Source organism: Scyliorhinus torazame, chromosome 14, assembly GCF_047496885.1.
Source record: "Scyliorhinus torazame isolate Kashiwa2021f chromosome 14, sScyTor2.1, whole genome shotgun sequence".
Classification (NCBI taxonomy): domain Eukaryota; kingdom Metazoa; phylum Chordata; class Chondrichthyes; order Carcharhiniformes; family Scyliorhinidae; genus Scyliorhinus; species Scyliorhinus torazame.
The window spans coordinates 194,754,995-194,777,980 of NC_092720.1; the positions used below are offsets into that span (position 1 = coordinate 194,754,995).

The window sequence follows — 22,986 nt, forward strand, 5'->3', positions numbered from 1 at the left end:
ATATACGATAAAATCCAGATGGCTCTGCACCTCATAACTCAGCAGCCTCTTACCATTTCGCTAATATGGTTCTTTTTCTTATTCTTCTGGTCAACATGGCCAATTTCCCATTTTTCCACATCATCAACAATTTTCCATATGTCTGCCCAAACAGAGATCTATATATTTATATATCTATATATTTATCTATATATTTTAGAAGTCTCCTTATGTCCGCTTCACAACTTAGTTGCATAAATATTCTTCACCCATCTGCGAATTTGGCAGCCATCGTTTTCATTCCTTCATCCAAGTCATTTATGTCAGTGGTAAAGAGTTGACTGCCTGAACACTGACCCCCTTCACAACACACGATTCCTCTTACTACAGATGAAACAATACCAATTTATGCCTTCTCCTTGTTTTATTACGCAGACAATTTTATACCCACTCCCGTATATTAACAATGAGGCTTTATTTCCGCGAAAGCGTTTACAGATCAACTGACATAAAGAAAATAGAAGCAGGATGAGGCAATTTGACCCTTCGAGCCTCATCCGCCATTCATTATGATCATGGTGGATCATCAAGTTCAATACCCTCAACCCACTCCCTATTCTCCCGTGATCCCTTTAGCTCCAAGAGCTATATCTAATTCCTTCTTGGAATCACACGCAGTTTAGGCGTCAACTACTTTCTGTGGTAGTGAAATCCACAGTTTCACCACTCTTTGGGTGAAGGAATTTCCCTCACCTCAGTCCTAAAGAACGTTCCCTAATCTTCAAACTATGAGTCCTAGTTACGGACTGTCCCACCATCGGGAACACTCTTTCTCAAACTACCCGATCACAACCTGTTAGAATTCTGTAAGTTTTAATGAAATCACATCTCACTGTTCCGAACTCCAATGAATATAATCATAACCGAATTAGTCTCTTCTCATATGGCCGTCCCGCCATCCCAGGAATCAACCTGGTAACATTTGCTGCGCCCTATCTCTAGTTTGAACATCCTTCCTCAGATAAGCATACCAAAGTTGCACACAGTACTCCAGGTGCGTCCTCACCAGTTGTACAATTGCAGTAAAACATTCCTATTCCTATACTCAAATCTTCTCGCTATGAAGGCCAACATACCCTTTCCTTCATTACTGCCTGCTGCAACTGCACACGTGCTTTCAGCAACTGATGCACGAGGATACCAAGGTTGTGATGAGTGTCTACCTCTCAATTTACATCATTCAAGTAATAATCTGCCTTCTTACTTTTGCTACCGAGCGCATAACCTCCTATTTATCTGTATTATACTGCATTTATGTTTACTTCCTTCTGAAGATTTAAGGACAATTATCCAACAATTTCCCTTGATCCAGATCATGGTACTTCCTCACATCACTCCAAGAGGTTAGTTCAACATTTTTTTAGAAAACTTGACGGCACGAAACAGAAGATGAAGTTGGAACAGGAGTGGGCATTCGACCCTGGGAACAATCTCCGCTATGCAATGTGATCGTGCCTTCTCTCACCATGGCCGAATTTCATTTATTCGTTCATGGGATGTGGGCATCTCTGGCTGGGCCAGCATTTGTTGTCCATCCCTAATTGCCCTTGAACTGGTTAGCTTGCTAGCCCATTTCAGAGGGCACAGTACAGAGACAATCGCATCGCTGTCTCGGTCTGGAATCACATGTGTGCTAAACGGGGGAAAGGACGGTAGATTTCCTGAAGTACATTAGAGAAGCACATGAGATTTTACGACTTGATGGGATTTGAACCCGGAACCCAGGAGCATTGCTGCTCCAGTGAAAATACCACAACCCCAGTACATCCCCATGGACACCTTCCTGCCTGCTCCTCATAACCCGCATCTCTTTGAAAAAAGGGAGGGAGGCCCGAGAATGTAAGTTACACCATGTTTAATAAATCAACAAAACAAAGGCTGCACAGTATTACCGTGCCGTGCACTGTGACGACCAATCACACAGGTCCCAGTCAGAGGCATATTTTGTAAGGCCTATTTGCAAACCCCAGCTGGGCAGGCCTCCTGCCACTCGCGGGAGAGTTCGTATTCCACGCATTCCGTGGGTAGAACAATTGCATTTTTCACGTAGCTCGCTTGAGAGATATTAAACCTTGCTAAATATAGAATTATGTAGATGGTACCTGAATTTGTATAAAACTGGGGTCCACTGCTCTCTGGGGTAGAGTATTCCACAGATGCACGATATTTTGAGCGAAGTAATTACACATCGTTTCTGTTTCAAATTTGCCACTGCCGACGCTAAATCTATGTATGCCGTTATGGAATGTACAGCAAGGTGAAGTCGCTGCTCGACGTTTACACTATCAATCCTCTTTAGTATCTTAAACCTCAATTAGATCGCATCTCATTGTTCCAATCTCCAGCGGGTATATGCCTCGGCTTCTCATCTGTCATAATCACACTCGTCCTTTATCGCCTGAATCAATCTAGTAAACATTATCTGAACTGCTGAGAATGCGTTTATGTTGCTTTTCGAAACAATTTTATTGGAATATTTATACCTCATATCAAAACTTTGCAGCACAATATGAAAATATTAAAAATAACAAAAGCACCAACAGAAGTACCATAAGTTGCCACCGCGTCTGTGACAGTAGTTCCATCAATATAATATCATGGCATTATTTGCATCAGTGTGTATCAGACTTTTTTATGTGTTCTTATTGGGTTTTTTAACATTTAGTGAGAAGAAATATATACGACCTCACAATCGTCTGTACGATTCGTGCCACAACTCATTACAATGTATATAAGTACAGTAGTTTTGCTGGGGGACGGGGGGTGAGTCATGTTCCCCCCTTGAGTCATCGAAGAAGGTTAGGATGGCTCACCTTCCCGGTTTGAAACGTGTGGGAGGGTTTTGTCTCCCCTCCTTCGTATGTCCTTCCTCCCCATTTCTCCTCTGCTATATACGATTTCCCATTCATCCCGGTGGTGCTCCCTGCCACCCCCCCCTTTATTTTACCCTTCTCTTTCAATGCACCCTTGCCTTCCTATGCCCCCCCCCTCCAGTTAGTTGCTAGTTTCGAACAGGTCTCCGAAGAGTTTTGGGAACTTCTTCCATGCGTCCGGTAAACTCACCTCGGAGCCCCCTATATATAAATTTATCTTTTCTAGTTTCAGGAACTCGGCCATGCCTGAGAGCCACTCCGAAGCCCGAGGTGGTGATCCCGACTTCCAACTTAGAAGATGTATCCACCTTGCGATTAGTTAATTGACTGCCAGCATATCCGCCCCCTTACCTGTCCAGAGCTCTTGATGTTCTGGCACACCAAAAACCACCATATATGGGCACGACTCCGTCTTGATCCGCACCACCCTGAACATGTCATTCAAAAACTTTCTGAGTTAGGGCAGGACCAGAACATTTGGTTTGCCGTCTCCCTGGCACTGGTCGCATATGAACTCCATTGCCGGAGGAACTCACTTACGTGTGTCTCACGAAGGTGTACTCTGTGCACCATCTTATGTGGCATCAGTGCAACAGCTGCTCGGTGCCAGAGGAGGTGGAGTTGATCCTGTGAAGAGCCTTGATCCAGAGTGCTCCCCTATCTCCATGCTGAACCCCTTCCGCCATTTACAACTGGTCTCGTCCAGTGAGGTCTTACCTGAAGTAAGTGAACAAAACATGTTCACAGTACTCCCGATGCGGTTGGCACTACATAGTTGCAACAGCACTGCCCTACTTTTATATTGTATACCACGACCAATGAGTGCCAAAATTCCATGTGCCGTACGTAATGCCTGTTGAATCTGCAGACTGACATTTTGCGATTGATGGACTAGTTCATCCAGGTACGTCTGCACTAAATAAAATGAAGTTTCTCTGAATTTAGATAATAAGTTGCATTTTATTCCTCAAACCAAAATGCATAAGCTCATGCTCATCCACGCTATACTACATCTTCCAAACTTTGGTCCAGTCACCTCACCTATACATATCCATTCGTCAGTGTCTTATTTCCTCTTGGCAACTTGCTTTCCTATCTATATTAGAATTGTCTGCAAATTTGACTATGGTACACATCATCCCTCCATCTACGTCATTCATATAGATTTTACATAGTTGAGTCCCGAGGACAGAGCCCTGGGACACAGCAGTAGTTATTGTTTGGCAACCAGAAAATTACCAATTCATACACACTCTGCTTTCTGTTGCTAGACCAATTCTCTATCCAAGCTAATATATTACCACTAACCCCGTTGAGTATTATGCTGTGTGTTAATCTTTTGTGGTGCCCCTTCATAAATGCCTTCTGGATGTCCAGATACAATATAATGACAGCATTCCCATTATTCACTTTGCCTCAGTATCTTGAACCTTGCCAAACGCCCTGCTGTAACGTTTCTAATAACCACTTCTATTTTATCTCTACGAGAGATGTTAAGCAAACTGGACTGATTCCCCACTTGCTGTCTCCCTTTTTGACGAAGCGAGCTACATTTTCTATATTCCAATAAAATTGGACCAAACCCAAATCATGTGAATTTTGGAAAATTAAACCAATGCATCAGCACACTGATTTTTCTGAGTTCCTCTCGCTCTTTGATAGCCTGGTGTGTCACTGCTTCGGGGCATCACTTGTGTCCTCTGTGGTGAATTATCATGCAATATACTTGCTCACTTCATTTTCAATCTTCTTGTTTTGCATTATCAAATCACAAGACTCATTTTAATAGATTCATTGCTCACATTTATATCGTTTTTTTTTTAATTACTTAATAAAACTGTACCTCTTGTTAGATATCTGGCGAGTGTTCCATCGTTCTTTATTTTTTACCCTCCTCATAAATCTTTGCATCGTCCGTTACCGTATTTTAAATCCTCTGACCTACCAGCTGGTTTTGCCCAGTTGTCTGAATCCTATTTCAGTTAGATCCTCTGTTTAACTTTCTTAGTTAAGCACGGATTGGGGGTCCGTCTCTTCGAAATGTTTTTGCTCGTTGGAATATATGTGCACTATATTTTTGAAGTGTCCCATTCAATGTTTTTCACGTTCTCTATTGACATAATGCTTAACTTAATTTGCCAATTCACTTTAAGCAACTCAGATTTCGTGCCCTCATTATTGTCCTTATTTGTACTAACACCATGATGAACGACCCACTGCTCTCTCCCTCGAACTCAATGGAAAAGGCAATCATATTATTTTTGTTCTACCTTCAATACGAGATCACTCATCTCGTTGCAAAGTAAAGGTATATTGTGGCGTTATCTCTGGTTGAATCCTGGAAATTAAGATTTTAGAAAGCACACCGAAAGCATTCAACGAACTCCTCTTCGAGGTTATTTTCTCACTTCTCCTGTCTGTATATAGATTACAAATCTCATCATTATCATTGTGCCTTTCTAACAATTTCGCTCATGTTTTCCTTTGTGTTCCATCCTACCAATTGTTTACTATTAGGGCTCGAACGCCAATCGACCATTACATCACTTCCCATCTTTCCAAAATATAATGTATCCTTCAATATTCAGTTTCCAAACCATGAGGTGTGGTAGGAATATCTGCAATGGAATTAAATCGTGGATTTGATGTCTATGTGCGCTCATGGTTCTTCTGTATTATTTCGAATGCTACTTGCATCCAGGTACAGAAGTTTTAATCTGATCCATTATTACCTTCTAATAACCTCTAGTCTCATCTGATCATTCACTACTAGATGTGTTCCCCTCTATCCTGGAGCTCGATTCGAGAGGAGAACAGACATAGTCGTACTGAATCGCAAAGCGGGCTCGAGGAGCTAAATTGCCTACACCTGCTCCACTTCTTATCTTCCTACGTTCTTTCAACTTCGATTTAATTTAACCTCTATCATTGGGAATATGTTCGAGTCAGTTCTGACCTGAGCAATCGCTCAGCACTTAGAAACTCAAACTATAATCAAGCAGAGTCAGCACATCTTGATCAAGAAAACTGGTGACTGTGAAATTTAAGAAATTTCATGCGGCGGTAACATGCAGGATTGATTGAAGGCAAATACGAGGCACTTAGAATTCCACACCGCATTTAATGAGGCTGCTTGCTACGCTAAGAGTCCACGGTGTTTGGGACAGCACATTATAATGGGTAGAGGAATGGAAAACTGATAGAAGACAGTGCTTTAGAATAAGAAAGGACATTTGAGCCTGGTAAACAATAACTAATGCAATGCCACATGGATCAGTGTGGGGGCCACAATTGTGAACATTCGTTAATAATCGCTTGGCCAAGGGAAATTAATGTATTCATTCGATGTTGACAGATTACCAAAAAATCGGAAGGAAGGAAAGTTTTCAGGATGGCACAAAGATATCAGCTTCTCATAGAGGAATATAAAAACTCAAGTCCGATGAAACTTGACAGATTCAATATAGTGTACGAAAATGTGATGTTTGCAATTTGATTGTAAGATAAACGAACCTGAATATTATTTAAATGGAGAAAGTATTTTGAAAACACCAGAGAGAGGTTTCAGAGCCCACGTGCATATATCACAAAAAGGTAATATGGAGGTTCAGCATGTAAAAGGAGAAATAATCTGAATGTTGGCCTTCATTTAAAAAGGGTACTATATATGCAATTAGGACAGTGTTGCTAATACTTTACAAGGCACGAATTATACTACACCTGTAATACTGTGAACAATTTTCGTCCCTTTATCTCAGAAAATATATATTTGCTTTGGAGACGGTCCAGTGAAGGTTCACTAGATTTGTTCCAGGTATGGGAGCCACAGGGTTTCGATGGGGGGGGGGGGGCGGATATTATGGCGAGATCGTGAGTGGTTTAGGACTGTGCTACATGGTATTTAGAAGTAATGAAGAGATTGCCAATGCTGACATATGGTATTCTCTAGCCGCTTGACAGGCACATGCTGATTTTTGTTCTGACATTTTGGGACAGTCTAGGAGCAGAGCGCATATTTTCAGAGCGAGGGATCGCCATTTAAGAGAGAGAAGTATGACGTCTTCACTGAGAAGGTAGCGCATCTCTGGGATTGCTCATTGCAGAAGGCTGTGAAGTATGAGATAGGAAGAATGTTAATCAGTAAGGTGGTCAAGGGTTATGGTGTTAAGGTGGGAAAGTGGATTCGAGGATGATATTATTAGATCAGTCATGATTTTATTTAATGGTGGATGACACTCAATGGACAAATTGCATCGCACTGCTCCTCTATCTTATAGTCATGTCGCTGTTTGTTATTCCTTTGCCCTCTTTTATTTTGCCTCTTCAATTTGACTTGCCAAATCTGCCCAAATTATATCAGGTGCTGACAATATTTGGCTAACACTCTCTCTACTTCTCTAATTCTTCAGCTTGAAAATCAACCGTCCCAGCATGACTCAGTTGCAGACCGACATAAAGGCACAGATCACACTTTAGCACGATTGGTGCAGTGCGACACACATAAGAAGATGCTTTTCGCACATTTGTCTTTGAGCCATGCATTCCGTCCACTTTTCTGATTGTCCTTCGCCAATTGGCTCCTGGATCTGTTAATAATCCCGCCCGCACGTCATTGTGCATGTGGAGTTTTCACATTCTCCCCGTGTCTGCGTGTGTCTCACCCATAAAACCCAAAGACGTGCCGAGTATGCGGATTGGCCACACTAAATTGCGCCTAAATTGGAAAAATTGTAACAAAATATAAAGATTATGAAATTTGAGGATCGGCATCTTTATTTTGTGCATCTTCAGACTTCTTATACTATATTTCCTTATTTATTCCACCTATGCAGTTTCTACCGACGGGTCGCAACAACTAGATCGACCACATTTCAAAGCAAGTACCTCTCTCGCGCGGAGCAGATGTCACAAGAAAATTATTGATTTGATCAGATAATATGGGGATTCTGCAGTCAGTATACCACCTCCTGGCTCTCCAAATTCTGTCCAGCAATTAATTGGCAGAGTTCAGGAATATGTTCGAGTACTCTCCCCTTGGTTAGATGATGCAGCTCAAATAACATTGAAGGATTTCGGCAACAATCATGAAAAAACAGCAGAATTGATCTCTGCCTCGTCCACAAAAATTCTCCCCATCCATTACCGGAGCGGTTCATACTCTCTAAAAGTTGCAGAGTATGAACGAACCCAGCCTCTTGAGACATTTTAAACAGCCATGAACATTGCCATCCAGATCGAGGATAGAATTAAAATGGGGACGCCACCACTTGCATGTTCTGCTCTAAATCTCTGACATTATGAGTTCGAAGAATAACGCCGTTCCTTCACTGCCGCTGGATCAATATCGTGGAGCTCCCGCTGGATGAACATCATGCAACACCCTACCCGGCAGCACGGAAGGTTTACCTTCACCACATAAAACGTCATATATCAAGCTCGAACTTCATTGAATCCTTCCAAAAGACAGTTGGTTATGGGAAAGAAATGCTGGCCTGCATTACATGAATGTACGACATACATACCCAAAGGAGGAATATATTCAAACTTGACACTCAGTCTTGTTTTGTAAGTAAACAAATTCAAGGATGAATTTTCGCTATGCTTTGTTCTCAGAGAACTTGAAAAATAAATTAAGCGTTGAAGAAGGAAATCATAGACATATATTGGAGAAGAAACGTTCCCTTGCGCCAGGAGACAATCAGACTTAACAAATCCCTAGCTTGCCTGAAAACAACGTTGTTCTGTCGTTCTCCCAGTCCCATGACTCGATATCATTTTAAAACGTGGTGGGCAGATTTTATGTCGCAAATTTGCACAAAGCAGGCATTCCAACTGAAAGTATTGGTGCACAGTAAGTGGCTACAGCAGAAAGTTGGTAAAATATTTCCGTGTGTTACAATTGCATTCGAAAAAAGTACTGTCACATGTAGTTCATCTTTTAATTCTTATCAATATGGAGCCATCGCAATAACAATTTTTCGTCGAAGATGTGCATCAGTTGGATCAAATTGTCATGACGAAAACGTCCCTGCAGAAAAGGTTGCCAAGGAAGAATGTCCACAGTTGAGACGTCAGTAGCTAAGATATGATGCACCAAGAAAGTGTGGCACAGACCATGTAGGTCTAATAATCCAGTGGGAGACTGCACATTGTGTGACGCACAGCAGATATCGAACATGTTATTTATTTTACTGAAAACAGCTGTTTGGCCACTGCCAGTTAAAGTATTATGAAGACTCGCATATCGTGCTGCAAAGGTACTTCACCGCGACACCACACAGTGGGACAGTAATCATACTCAGTTGCGGAAAATTGCTCCCCAGTGAAAACCATACCATTATAAGCAATCATGTGATGTTTGCTATCATTGAAATCAAGTTTAATTATGACCGTGTAGATTGACGTGATTGGTATGCTGTTTTTTACCCAGAATTCGTGGTTACAAAACGTTTTTTGGAAAATAATGCTCAGGAAATCTTGAAAGTGTTCAATTTTAGGTAAGAAAATATCACGAGGTCAACAGTGCATTTGTCGCGTGTCTGGTGTATATTTTTATTTAACCGATATTAACATGCTTTGTTCGCATTTTAATGATTTCAAGCGCTGTCCACACATCATAGATACATGCAGTGTTATTAATTTAGAACTCAGCTGCAACCTTACTTTGTAGTTTTCTAAATGATGGCTTTCGTAGTTCTGAAAACACAAAAATGTTTCAATTCAGTGTTAATTTGCAACAACGCGTGAGTTGTCATAAGCACTAACTAAGTCCTGGTGCACATGTTTGCTTTCAAAAAAATTAAGAAAGTATAAACTGCACATGCAGAATATGGGGGAATATATTCACGTGGAAATGGAATCCCATGAACCTGATGTATGTATACATTTATAATACTAATTTTACTTCACGTTTTTGCTTGGATATGGAAGACTGACGTATTTTAATATAATGGTATCTCAATCATGCATCCTACCGTTACAAATGTATATGATTATAGATAGATAAAGTATACTACATATGCACAGACCTGTTGTCTTCCGTGCCAAGTCCGTCATCGAAATAAAGTTAAATCAGTTACTCAATAAGCAGAAAGCAGTCAAGTGTTAGAAACTGCCCTTAAGGTAATTAGATTGATGGGAAATTCTCGTCGTAGTTAATTATAAGGATGACGATTACTCTATATTTCACCGCTAAATTTACTGTCGGCGCAGTTGGATCTTGTAATGTCGATCCAAAGCTTTTTTACATAATCATCAATGTTTCCTTGTTTCTTATTTACCGTTTGCTTTCCGAAGCTCTCTAATTTCTGAACAAAGTAAAAGTAAAAAACAGCACATCAGTTGGAGCAGAAATCTTGAATATGCAGTCGTGTTACACACCCTTTTTCGAATATCCACGAGCTGCTTGGAGTCAAAAACCCAATTTTATATTATTACAAGTGAAATTCTTCCGCACCTTGTTCGCTGCAGAATGATCAGAATGTATTTCAACTGGAATCCAGGTGTAAATCTGAACTGATTGCACGTCAATTTTATTTTTGTCTGGATGCAGTTGATCAACAAGTGCAATTGTGCGTCCTGCTAACAAAATACAAAATCCAGTAGCCTGTGAGGCTAGTGACTGGTTCGACTGCAATAGCAACGCCTCAGGTGCAATAACGCAAAGGATTGCCTGAACAGTGCGGATTAAAAAAAAAAGCTGGCCAACAGAAATCAGGTCGGTTTAGCCATTCCGACATTAACCAGTGCCCGGCAAATCTCGCCATAATTCGGGATATGGAATTATCAAAGTGACTCTTACCTAACTTTGCGCAACATGTAACTAGGGAATTTGGGACTCAAAGTACATTTTGGCCTGCAGTTTTTGATGGTGTTCGAAAATGGAAATGCGAAACACACGCGGAGGAAATTACTGATATTTTGTTTCTGAAGAAATTGTCACGAAGAATTGACTATGGCATCTCTGTTATTACACTTCTACCGTATAGTTCCATTAAATGCTGTGGGCATTGCGACACAAGGTGAAAATTACCATCCGTTGCCATGAAACATGTATCGACATCCTACCTTCATCCTTTAGACGCAGCAGTGCCTCTGTAAGAAAACAAGCAGTCGTCGGTATTTTGACAATAGAAAAGGTGTTTTCCTATATATGCAATTGCACTGGCATATTAGATTACCAAGCATTCAAGGTGAAATTACCTCACCAACAGTTTGCACAAGTATCTGATCGAAATAATTTCGAGAAAGCTGAGATTCAAATGGCATATGTCGTAGAATGCGATAATGCGACCCGCTGCCCTGTTCAGCAAGAAATGCTTTTTTGGAACAATGTACAGATTTGGATTGAATTTATACTTGGTAAAAGAAACATTTAATTTGATTTTAGTTTCATTTCGACTTATTTCTCTGTTGGGTGGTGGGAAGCATGTGGTCATATCTGTATATATGCAAGTGTGACGGTGATTTTCAACTCTGCAATGATAGTTGTGGGTTAGAAAAGTTTTCTTTCTTTCGTGAAGTTAAAAAAATCAACAGGGAGAAAGCAATGTGTGCTCACTGATGACAGATGTCCAGAGACACGCAGCGTGATAGGGGAAAACAGACGGTAGGGCATTGGAGTCCTTATACCACATACTACTGCCAGAAGAACCAATTTCTATAATTACAAACCCTGCAGACCTACCGGGGGCTGAGTTAATGGATCTCATATGTTTTCTCTAAAATTGAAGTCAAAGTGCGTTTAGGGTGTCGATCTTGGAAGCCCGAGAGAGATAGAATCTGCAATAAAGCATATAATTCATGCTTGTCGTTCACCAGAAGACGCCTGTTTGAAATTGAACTAAGGTAGTCAAGGAAACGGGGCAGCACGGTAGCCTTGTGGATAGCACAATTGCTTCACAGATCCAGGGTCCCAGGTTCGATTCCGGCTTGGGTCACTGTCTGTGCGGAGTCTGCACATCCTCCCCGTGTGTGCGTGGGTTTCCTACGGGTGCTCCAGTTTCCTCCCACAGTCCAAAGATGTGCAGGATAGGTGGTTTGGCCATGATAATTTGCCCTTAGTGTTCAAAATTGCCCTTAGTGTTGGGTGGGGTTACTGGGTTATGGGGATAGGGTGGTGGTGTTGACCTTGGGTACGGTGCTCTTTCCAAGAGCCGGTGCAGACTCGATGGGCCGAATGGCCTCCTTCTGCACTGTAAATTCTATGATAATCTATGAAACCTGATAGTGAGGCAGTGGTAAATCTTTGAAGGGCTTTTATGGATGTAAACGATTCTGGGATAAATGGAACAATGTGAATTTAAATCGCTATCTGGTGTCTGTGTTGAATTATTTTCAGCATTTCGTCTAATATAAGAACAAAGAACAAAGAAAATTACACAACAGCAAGAGGCCGTTCGGCTGCAGCAACCGCGCTGCCCGTCTGAACTAAAAGCCCCTACCCTTCCCATGACCATATGGCTCTATTCCCATCGTCTTCATGTATTTGTCAAGACACCCCATAAAATTCACCATCGTATCTGCTTCCACTACCTCCCCAGCAGCGAGTTACAGGCTCCCACCATCCTCGTACATCTCCGTTAATCCTTATCCCTCGCACCTTAAACTTATGCCCCGTACAATCGTCTCTTCCATCCTGGGAAAAAGCTTCTGACTATCCACTCTGTCCATGCCCCTCATAATCTGTAAACCTCTATCAGGTTGTCCTTCAATCTCCGTTGTTCCAGTGAGAACAAACCAAGTTTCTCAAATCTCTCCTTATAACTACTGCCCTCCATACCAGGCAACATCCTGGTAAATATTTTCTGTACCCTCTCTAAAGCCTCCACATCCTTCTGGTATTGTGGCGACCAGAATTGAACACTATACTTCAAGTGCGATATAAATAAGGTTCTATAAAGCTGCAACATGACTTGCTACTTTTTAAACTCAATTCTCAGGCCGATTAGCGTAAGCATGCCATATGCCTTCTTCTCTACCTTCTCCACCTGCGTTGCCACTTTTAGTGACCTGTGAACCTATACACCCAGCTCCTTCTGCCTGTCAATACTCTTAAGCGTTCTGCCATTTACTGTATATTTCCCAACTGTATTAGACCTCCCAAAATGCATTACCTCACATTTGTCCACATGCATCTCCATCTATCATCTTTCCACCCAAGTCTCCAACCGTTCTTTAACCTGCTGTATTCTCTGACGGTCCTCATCTCTATCCGCTATTCCACCAACCTTTGTGTCGCCTGCAAACTTACTAATCAAACCAGTCACATTTTCTTCCAAATCATTTATATATTGCAAACAGCAAAGGTCCCAGCACTCGTCCCTGTGGAACGGCAGGCGTCATAGCCCTCCATTCAGAAACGCAACATTACACTGTTACACTCTGTCTTCTCTGTCCGCACCAGTTCTGTATTAATCTTTCCAGCTCACCTCTGATCCCTGGCGATTTCACCTTCTGTACCATTCTATCATGAGAGGCGTTGTCAAAGAACTTACTGATGTCCATGTAGACAACATCCACTGCCAGACCTTCATTAATCATCTCAGTTATTTCCTCGAAAATCTCGACCAAGTTAGTGAGTCACGACATCCCCTTAACAAAACCAAATATGCTATTAGGTCCACTTATTTCCAAGTGGGAATAATTTTGTCTCGAAGAATATTCTCAAATAATTTTCCCACCAATGACGTAAGGGTCACCAGCCTGTAATTACCTGGATTGTCCTTGCCGACCTTCTTAAACGGAGGGACAACATTGGCTATTCTCTAATCCTTTGGCAGTGCCCGTGTAGCCAGTGTGGATACAAAAATCTATCGCAAGGCCCCACCAATTTCCTCCCTTTCCTCTCGCAGTATTCTGGGCTATATCCCATTCGGCTCTGGGGACTTGTCTACCTTAATGTTTTCAAGACCCCAATACCTCCTCCTTTTTGATCTCAACATGACCCAAACAACAGAAGCAACCTTCCCCAGATTCATCATCCACCAAGTCGATCTCTTTGGTGAACACAGACACAAAGTACTCATTTAATTCCTCGTCCATTTTCTCTTACTCCATGTAGAGGTTTCGAATACTATCCTTACCGTGGCTAACCCTCTCCCTGGCTACCCTTTTGTTCAGTATATTTGGAGAAAAGAACCATGGATTGTCCTTAATTCTGCTGTCCAATTACTTTCGTGACCCCTTTTAGCTCTCCTGACGCCGTTCTTATGTTACTTCATACGGCACACTTGCTTCCTGTGTTCCCTGGCTCCTAGCCTTGACAAACTCTTCCTTGGTCTTGCTGACTTGGCTCACAATATCTCTCGTCATCCAAGTTTGCTGAAATTTGCTTTACTTATCCTTAATCATAGAACATAGAACATAGAACATAGAACAATACAGCGCAGTACAGGCCCTTCGGCCCACGATGTTGCACTGAAACAAAAGCCATCTAACCTACACTATGCCATTATCATCCATATGTTTATCCAATAAACTTTTAAATGCCCTCAATGTTGGCGAGTTCACTACTGTAGCAGGTAGGGCATTCCACGGCCTCACTACTCTTTGCGTAAAGAACCTACCTCTGACCTCTGTCCTATATCTATTACCCCTCAGTTTAAAGTTATGTCCCCTCGTGCCAGCCATATCCATCCGCGGGAGAAGGCTCTCACTGTCCACCCTATCCAACCCCCTGATCATTTTGTATGCCTCTATTAAGTCTCCTCTTAACCTTCTTCTCTCCAACGAAAACAACCTCAAGTCCGTCAGCCTTTCCTCATAAGATTTTCCCTCCATACCAGGCAACATTCTGGTAAATCTCCTCTGCACCCGCTCCAAAGCCTCCACGTCCTTCCTATAATCCTGACAGAACGCCCTCTTCCTGAATTCGTATACACTCGAAAGCCTCCCACATGCCAGGTGACGATTTGCCCTCAAACATCTGCCCCCAATCTTTATTCATGCCTAATATTGTTGTAATTAGCCTTCCGCCAATTTAGCACCTTCAGCTGAAGACTACACTTATCTTTATCCACCAGTATCTTAAAGCTTACTTAACTGTGATCACTGTTTCCGAACTGCTTCCCCACTGAAACGTCGACCACCTGGCTCGGCCGATTCCCCAATGCCAGGTCCAGTACTGCTCCTTCGCTAGGTGGACTATCTACATATTGTTTTAATAAGGCTTCCAGGATGCTTCATGCAAGCTCTGCCCCATCGACGCCCCTGGCACTAAGTGAGTCCCAGTCAATCTGAGTTACTTAAAATCATCCACAACAACCCTGTCACGTTTTCACCATGCCAAAAGTCTACCAACATATCTGCTTCTCTATCTTCCTCTGACTGTTGGGAGGTTTTATAGTAAACTCCCTACATTGTGACTACACCCTCCCTATTCCTGGTCTCTATCATATTGCCCGGCAGTATGAGCCATCCCTGGTGTTCTCCCGCAGTACATCTGTGGTATTCTCCATAATCAGGAGTGCAACTCCCCCACCCATTTTGCATCTCCCACTACGCATCAAACATCTGTATCATGGAACGCCAAGCTGCCAATCCTGTCCATCCCTTAACCAATTCTCTGTAATGGCAACAGCATCATAGTTACAAGCACTAATCGAAGCTCTACGTTGATCTGCCTTATCTGTTACATGTCTAGCATTGAAACAAATACACTTAGGTCCACCAGGCCCTCTTTGATGAGCAACCACAACCTGCCTGATCTTCGTATGAGTCTTACTCGCCTTACTCTTTAATTCCCGTTAACTCACCTTTGCTTTGCTTCCCACCCCCCTGCTAAACTAGTTTAAATTCTCCCGGATGATACTAGCAAACCGTCCAGCTTGGTTATTTATGCCCCTGTGTTTCAGATACAACCCGTGCTTCGTGTACAGGTCCTACCTGCCCTGGAAGAGGTCCCAATGGTCCAGATATTTGAAACTCTCCCTCCTACCAGGTCTTCAGCCACGTGATGAGCCATACTCTCTTCCTATTTCTAGCCTGACTGGAGGGTGGCACAAGGGTTATTCCTGAGATGACTACCCTCGAGGTTCTGCTTTTTAACTTTCTACCCAATTCCTTAAACTGCTGCTGCAGAATATCGTCACTCTTCATGTCTATGTAGATAGTAACAATTTGTGCCCTGACCTGTGGCTGTTTTCCCACTCCCTTTAGAATGTTTACTACCTGTTCAGAGACATCCTGAACTTCGACCTTGACACCTGGGAGGAGAAATACCATGCTGGACTGCCATTCACGTCCACAGAATCGCCTACCTATACGCCGAAATATAGAGTCCACTATAACTATTGCTCTAGTGCTCTTTGTCCCGCGCTGTTTAACAACACAGCCGACTGTGGTGCCACCACCCTGACTGCTGCTGCTGTTGTCCCCTGATAAGCCACACCCACCAACAATATCCAAACGGTATATTTCTTAGAGAGGGGGACGACCACAGGGGATTCCTGCACTAACTATCTGCCACTTCTAGCGGTCGCCCATCTATCTGCTTGCACCTTGGATGTTACCACATCAATAAAACTCCTGTCTGTGACGCTTTCCACCACCTTCACGCTCCTACGTGCAGCCAACAGCTGCTTCAACTTATCCATACGGTCTGTGAGAAGCTGTAATTGGGCGCAATTCCTGCAGATGTAGTCCTTCGAAATACACCAGGATATTGCTCACTATTTTCTATCTTATTAAATTAACTTGTTTTTCTTTGTTTTCTCCAGAGAACGTTGTCTGATTGAAGTATGCACTTAATCATATACCTCCTCCTTCTAAAATGACAACAAAGTAATTTGGAAGTTATTCGGTTTCGTTTCATATGTCAGGAAGATTTTCACAAAATAGAATTCAAAATGCAGCACGACAATTTGTAAATATATGACTGCAATACGCGACTGTAAATTCACGGACATATGTGAACCTGCTTTTATCACGAAGGAATAGAGAATAAGCATAAGGAAATATTTCGAAGTAGTCTGTCGGCAAATTGGTCGTATTTTATACGAGCACTGAGTGGTAAAAGAAACACATTGTCCCATTGAAATTAAATGCCCGCGCCCTTTGCTGTTTTGGAGAAGTCGATCAAAATCAAATCTTACCAACATCTTTGCGAATTGCTTCTAATTGTTCCATTTCTGAAACAAAATGTGAACATTAAATATTTCTGCTCATTATGTGAAAATGAGAGTTGACATAATTGTCGGCCATTATGTGTGTGTAAAAATGATTTACTTCAGATTTAACGGGGAAGGATTCGGACTCCCGTCTCTCTCCTGGTAACAAAAGCTGGGAGTACCTTAAATACTTACGTGGGATGTTGCGAAAAACACAGGTTATGGGTAACACCGGACGAATGCCATGAATGAAGCAATATCTAATTTTACATCAACACCAGTTACTGAAAGCATTGGAAACCGCACATCTCTATGGACGGAATTTAAATCCAGCTTCTTTATGAACGCTGACATGATTGCTATTATGTACCTAAACTTTATGTTGTTCTGAAGACTCGGATTTTGAGCATGTCGCTGATAGCCATATGCAACTTCGGTACCTATCATTCATAATGAAATGTCTAATTTAATGGTCTGCCTGTCGGAAAACCAAGTGTGTTGGTGCGCAGAGGGGTGGGGGGGGGGGGGGGGGGGGGGTATTGGGAATCGTGGACGGGAAGTGCGCCTTGTTCGTGTTGGGGGCGGAGGCAATGGTTTCACGGGAAACCACGTTACAGGGAGGGTACAACTCAATTTAGTCCTCACTAAACACAATAACTCTCCTCTCCACCGTCCACTCCCCGCAGGGTCTCCATCCCGAACTGCTTAAAGGTCGGTGTTTCTAATCTGTGGCGAGATCCTCCAATTAGGAGTAAACTCCGCCCGCTAGACACCTGGACTGCTCGTGCTCTGAGGTGCAGTAGGGGAAATAGATGCTATACAAGCTGTGTCCCTGTAGGGGGTCGTAACAACCCCTCCCCAAGTCCGTAGAAATGACCGCTTGGGTTGTGGGCGGAATCCAGAGACAGTACACCCGGGGGAGGTGTGTAGCGTACCGGGAAACGCCGGTCAGACTACAGTTACAATTCAAACCGGCGTATCCACGCCGAGTGGTCCAATGTTCATTTCGGAATCCGTCTCTCTGTCTACCCTGTCGCAGGCCGGGTCCACAGCCGCCCCAGGCCCCGCCGTCACGACGTTCAACTGGTGGCAGAACGGTCGGTGGGTCCCTGGTTCCTCTCTTCTTTCTCATGGCTCAGTTCTACCGCTTGTACGCCTAGCCTATTGGAGACTGGTGGCACTGGTGCATCCGCACTTGATAATGCCATGCATGGGAATGAAAATAGCGAAGTCCTGGCTTCAGAACTCCGACCCATTTTTGGACGCCAGGACTTCGGGCAGTCGGTGCATGCTAGAAGTAGCCCTCGATCGGTCCGGAGTTGCTCGTGCCGTCGTCACGGGGATCCAGTGTACTTCCAGACAGTTGAATGTGCGTCCACTAATATAATGAATCTGGCCCACTGAAAGGAGTCAATAATGTCGATGTATACACGGGACCACGGCTTCCCGGGCGACTGCTAGGTGTGCATCTGGACCGCAGGTGGGATCTTCTGGTGTTCCTGCAATGGGGTGCAAATTTGGGCCACACACTCGATCTCAGCATCCTGTCCGGGCCACCAAACGTTGCTGCGTGCCAACATTTTCATCTTGGCCAATCCGGGGTGCCCATTATGGAAGTCTGTTTCCAGGCCGCGCGCCCCCGTTTGAGTAGGGCGTCCACTCGCGTCCAATCGCGTCCACTACAGGTGGATGCCGTCTAGAAATTCATCTCGAGTAGCTAGGCTGTTTAAGCCCTCATCCCGTCTGGTTTCGCCGTACGTCGGGCCCCGTATTGGACCATATGTCGGACCGTCGAAAACCCGGGGTCGCCAAGGGTCCATTCTCAGATGTGAGCTGCGATTAGTGACAAAGCACCCATGAAATGGGGAGAGGCGCTCACCTTAACAGTTGCGGCAGGAACCGGCGGCTTCGTGGGTAATGGCAGGCATCTGAACGCATCTGCGTGGGATTCTTGTGACCGGGCGATGCTCCATTGTGTACTCATAGACCGTCAGAAGCAGGGCCCACCGTTAGCCCAGGCAGGTGCATCGGTGCAATCACCCAATCTTTCCATAATAACCAGGGCATGGGCGTGCGGTCGGCGAACCTACTCCCACAAACGTACTCGAGGAATTTCCTCACCGCGAACATGAATGCCAAACCTTCCATCTCTATCTGGGCGTAGTTGGGCTGGCCGTATGCCAGCCTATGGGACGTATGAGCTGTCGGTCGCTCCGTTGGGCCGTTGGGCAGGCAATATGCCGGGACCGCCAGAAGCTGTCTGGGGAAGCGTCGCATGCGACGAGCAGAGGCTTGTCCGGGTGAAATGTGTAAGCAGTTTCTCTGATGAGAGCTGCTGCTTCTCGTCGTGATACGCCTTCTGTGCGGGAGGTCATAGTCCCACCTCTGTCCCTTCTTCATCAGTTGATGGAGCAGACTGAGCAGCGAGATCATTGTGGGCATGATCTTCCCGTATTAGGTCACCAGGAAAGAGCGGAGCTCCATTCAGTCACTTAGAGATGCGCACTTGGTGAATCGCCTGAACCTTTTCCTCCACTGGATTGAGGCCTCTGCTGTCTATCCAGTAGCCAAGATACGTGACCTCCGGCACATGGCATGGCTCCGGAGACTGACAGCGGCCTCAGGAAACTGCTCGAGGACCTCGGTTAGGTTGCCCATGTGTTCGTAATGCGAGGACCTGGTGATGAAAACATCGTCCATGTAGACGCCCACCCTTGGCAACCCTCGTAAAATGTTGTCCATAACCCTCTGGAATATCGCACAAGCTGAGGAGACTCGGAAAGCCGACCGCGTATATTCATACAATCCCCAATTGGTATTGATTGTCACATATTTCCGGGAACATTCTCGAGCACCAGCATCAAGAATGCGCGGCCCAGTTCTAGCTAAGTGAACGTTTTTCCTCCAGTGACCCGGAAGTAGGGATCCACGATCCGAGGGACCATGTAAATGTCAAGTCAGGAAATCAGATGTACGATCATTTTATGGTCCCCACAGAGCCGCACCGACTCATCGGGCTGCACTCAGGCACTAGGGGTACGGCGCAATCGATATAGTGGGCAGGGCGAATAATTCCCAGCTGCTGCAAACGGTCCAAAACCTGTTCTACATTGGTCCAAAGTGGGTACGGGACCGGGCAGGCACAAAAATATCGGGGCTGGGCGTTTTCCTCCATATTGATCGTGGCCATGGCTCCTTTATTCTTCCCGGGGACTTCGCCGAGAACTGGAGGGAAATTGGAGAGCAGTCCATCAGGTCCAAGGGGGTGCATCTGGCACACCGGTTGCCAATCCAAATAAAGGTGACGCAGCCAATCACCGTAATAAGCTGGGCCCTTTACCACAGACACCAGTAGGCACGGGGCTGGTCTCCGAATGCCATAGGACCATAACACCATAAGATATAGGAGCGGAAGTAAGGCCATTCGGCCCATCGAGTCCACTCCACCATTCAATCATGGCTGATTTCAACTCAATTTACCCGCTCTCTCTCCATAGCCCTTAATTCCTCGAGAAATCAAGAATTTATCAACTTCTGTCTTAAAGACACTCAACGTTCCGGCCTCCACCGCCCTCTGTGGCAATGAATTCCACAGAGCCACCACTCTCTGGCTGAAGAAATGTCTCTTCATCTCTGTTCTAAAGTGACTCCCTTTTATTCTAAGGCCGTGCCCCCGGGTCCTAGTCTCCCCTGCGAATGGGAACAACTTCCCTACATCCACCCTATCTAAGCCATTCATTATCTTGTAAGTTTCAATTAGATCTCCCCTCAACCTCCTAAACGCCAATGAATATAATCCAAGGATCTTCAGACGTTCATCGTATGTTAGGCCTACCATTCCTGGGATCATCCGTGTGAATCTCCGCTGGACCCGCTCCAATGCCAGTATGTCCTTCCTGAGGTGTGGGGCCCAAAATTGCTCACAGTATTCTAAATGGGGCCTAACTAATGCTTTATAAAGTTTCAGAAGTACATCCCTGCTTTTATATTCCAAGCCTCTTGAGATGAATGACAACATTGCATTTGCTTTCTTAATTACGGACTCAACCTGCAAGTTTACCTTTAGAGAATCCTGGACTAGGACTCCCAAGTCCATTTGCACTTCATCATTATGAATTTTGTCACCGTTTAGAAAATAGTCCACGAATCTATTCTTTTTTCCAAAGTGCAAGACCTCGCACTTGCCCGCGTTGAATTTCATCAGCCATTTCTTGGACCACTCTCCTAAACTGTCTAAATCTTTCTGCAGCCTCCCCACCTCCTCCATATTACCTGCCTCTCCACCTACCTTTTTATCATCGGCAAACTTCGCCAGAATGCCCCCAGTCCCGTCATCTAGATCGTTAATATATAAAGAGAACAGCTGTGGCCCCAACACTGAACCCTATTCGTCACCGGTTGCCATTCCGAAAAAGAACCTTTTATCCCAACTCTCTGCCGTCTGCCTGACAGCCAATCGTCAATCCATGTTAGTACCTTGCCTCGAATACCATGGGCCCTTATCTTACTGAGCAGTCTCCCGTGAGGCACCTTATCAAAGGCCTTTTGGAAGTCAAGATAGATAACATCCATTGGCTCTCCTTGGTCTAACCTATTTTTTATCACTTCAAAGAACTCTAACAGGTTTGTCAGGCACGACCTCCCTTTACAAAATCCATGCTGACTTGTCCGAATCCGACCCTGCACTTCCAAGAATTTAGAAATCTCATCCTTAACAATGGATTCTAGAATCTTGCCATCAACCGAGGTTAGGCTAATTGGCCTATAATTTTCCATCTTTTTCCTTCTTCCCTTCTTGAACAGGGGGGTTACAACAGCGATTTTCCAATCCTCTGGGACTTTCCCTGACTCCAGTGACTTTTGAAAGATCATAACTAACGCCTCAACTATTTCTTCAGCCATCTCCTTTAGAACTCGAGGATGTAGCCCATCTGGGCCCGCAGATTTATCAATTTTTAGACCTCTTAATTTCTCTAGCACTTTCTCCTTTGTGATGGCTACCATATTCAACTCTGCCCCCTGACTCTCCGGAATTGTTGGGATATTACTCATGTCTTCTACTGTGAAGACTGACGCAAAGTACTGATTTAGTTCCTCAGCTTTTTCCTTGTCTCCCATCACTAGATTACCAGCGTCATTTTGGAGCGGCCCAATGTCAACCTTTGCCACCCATTTTCTTTTAATGTATTTAAAGAAACTTTTACTATCATTCCTAATGTTACTGGCTAGCCTACCTTCATATTTGATCCTCACTTTCCTTATTTCTCTCTTTGTTATCCTCTGTTTGTTTTTGTAGCCTTCCCAATCTTCTGACTTCCCACTACTCTTTGCCACATTATAGGCTTTCTCTTTTGCTTTGATGCATTCTCTAACTTCCTTTGCCAGCCATGGCTGCCTAATCCGCCCTCTGATAACGTTTCTTTTCTTTGGGATGAACCTCTGTACCGTGTCCTCAATTACTCCCTGAAACTCCTGCCATTACTGTTCTACTGTCTTTCCCACTAGGCTCTGCTCCCAGTCGATTTTTGTCAGTTCCTCCCTCATGCCCCTGTAGTTACCTGTGTTTAACTGTAACACCTTTGCATCTGATTCTACCTCCTTTCTTTCAAATTGGAGATTGCCATGGGCAAATGGGCGCTGCCGTCTATTTCTAATTGATCCCCAGCATAAGTGGCCAGTCGGGCCTCCGTGTCGCAAACCTCTAATGGCTGAAGAACTGTTCGGATGGCGAGTCAACAAAGAACAAAGAAAAAAGAACAAAGAAATGTACAGCACAGGAACAGGCCCTTCGGCCCTCCAAGCCCGCGCCGACCATGCTGCCCGACTAAACTACAATCTTCTACACTTCCTGGGTCCGTATCCTTCTCTTCCCATCCTATTCATATATTTGTCAAGATGCCCCTTAAATGTCCCTGTCGTCCCTGCTTCCACTACCTCCTCCGGTAGCGAGTTCCAGGCACCCACTA

At 44.1% G+C, this 22,986-nt stretch overlaps 1 protein-coding gene across 1 annotated transcript in view; it reads right to left on the minus strand.

Annotated features, from left to right (window-relative positions):
* The window catches only part of LOC140390318 (uncharacterized), a 408,192-nt gene that overhangs the window by 379,855 nt on the left and 5,351 nt on the right, over nt 1-22,986 (minus strand). The window contains exons 4-7 of the mRNA XM_072475373.1: nt 17,006-17,041; nt 10,980-11,006; nt 10,193-10,219; nt 9,576-9,608 (exon numbers count right to left, since the gene is read on the minus strand). Coding sequence (XP_072331474.1) covers nt 9,576-9,608; nt 10,193-10,219; nt 10,980-11,006; nt 17,006-17,039 — 121 coding nt within the window. The 5' untranslated portion in view covers nt 17,040-17,041. The remainder of the gene's footprint in view (nt 1-9,575; nt 9,609-10,192; nt 10,220-10,979; nt 11,007-17,005; nt 17,042-22,986) is intronic.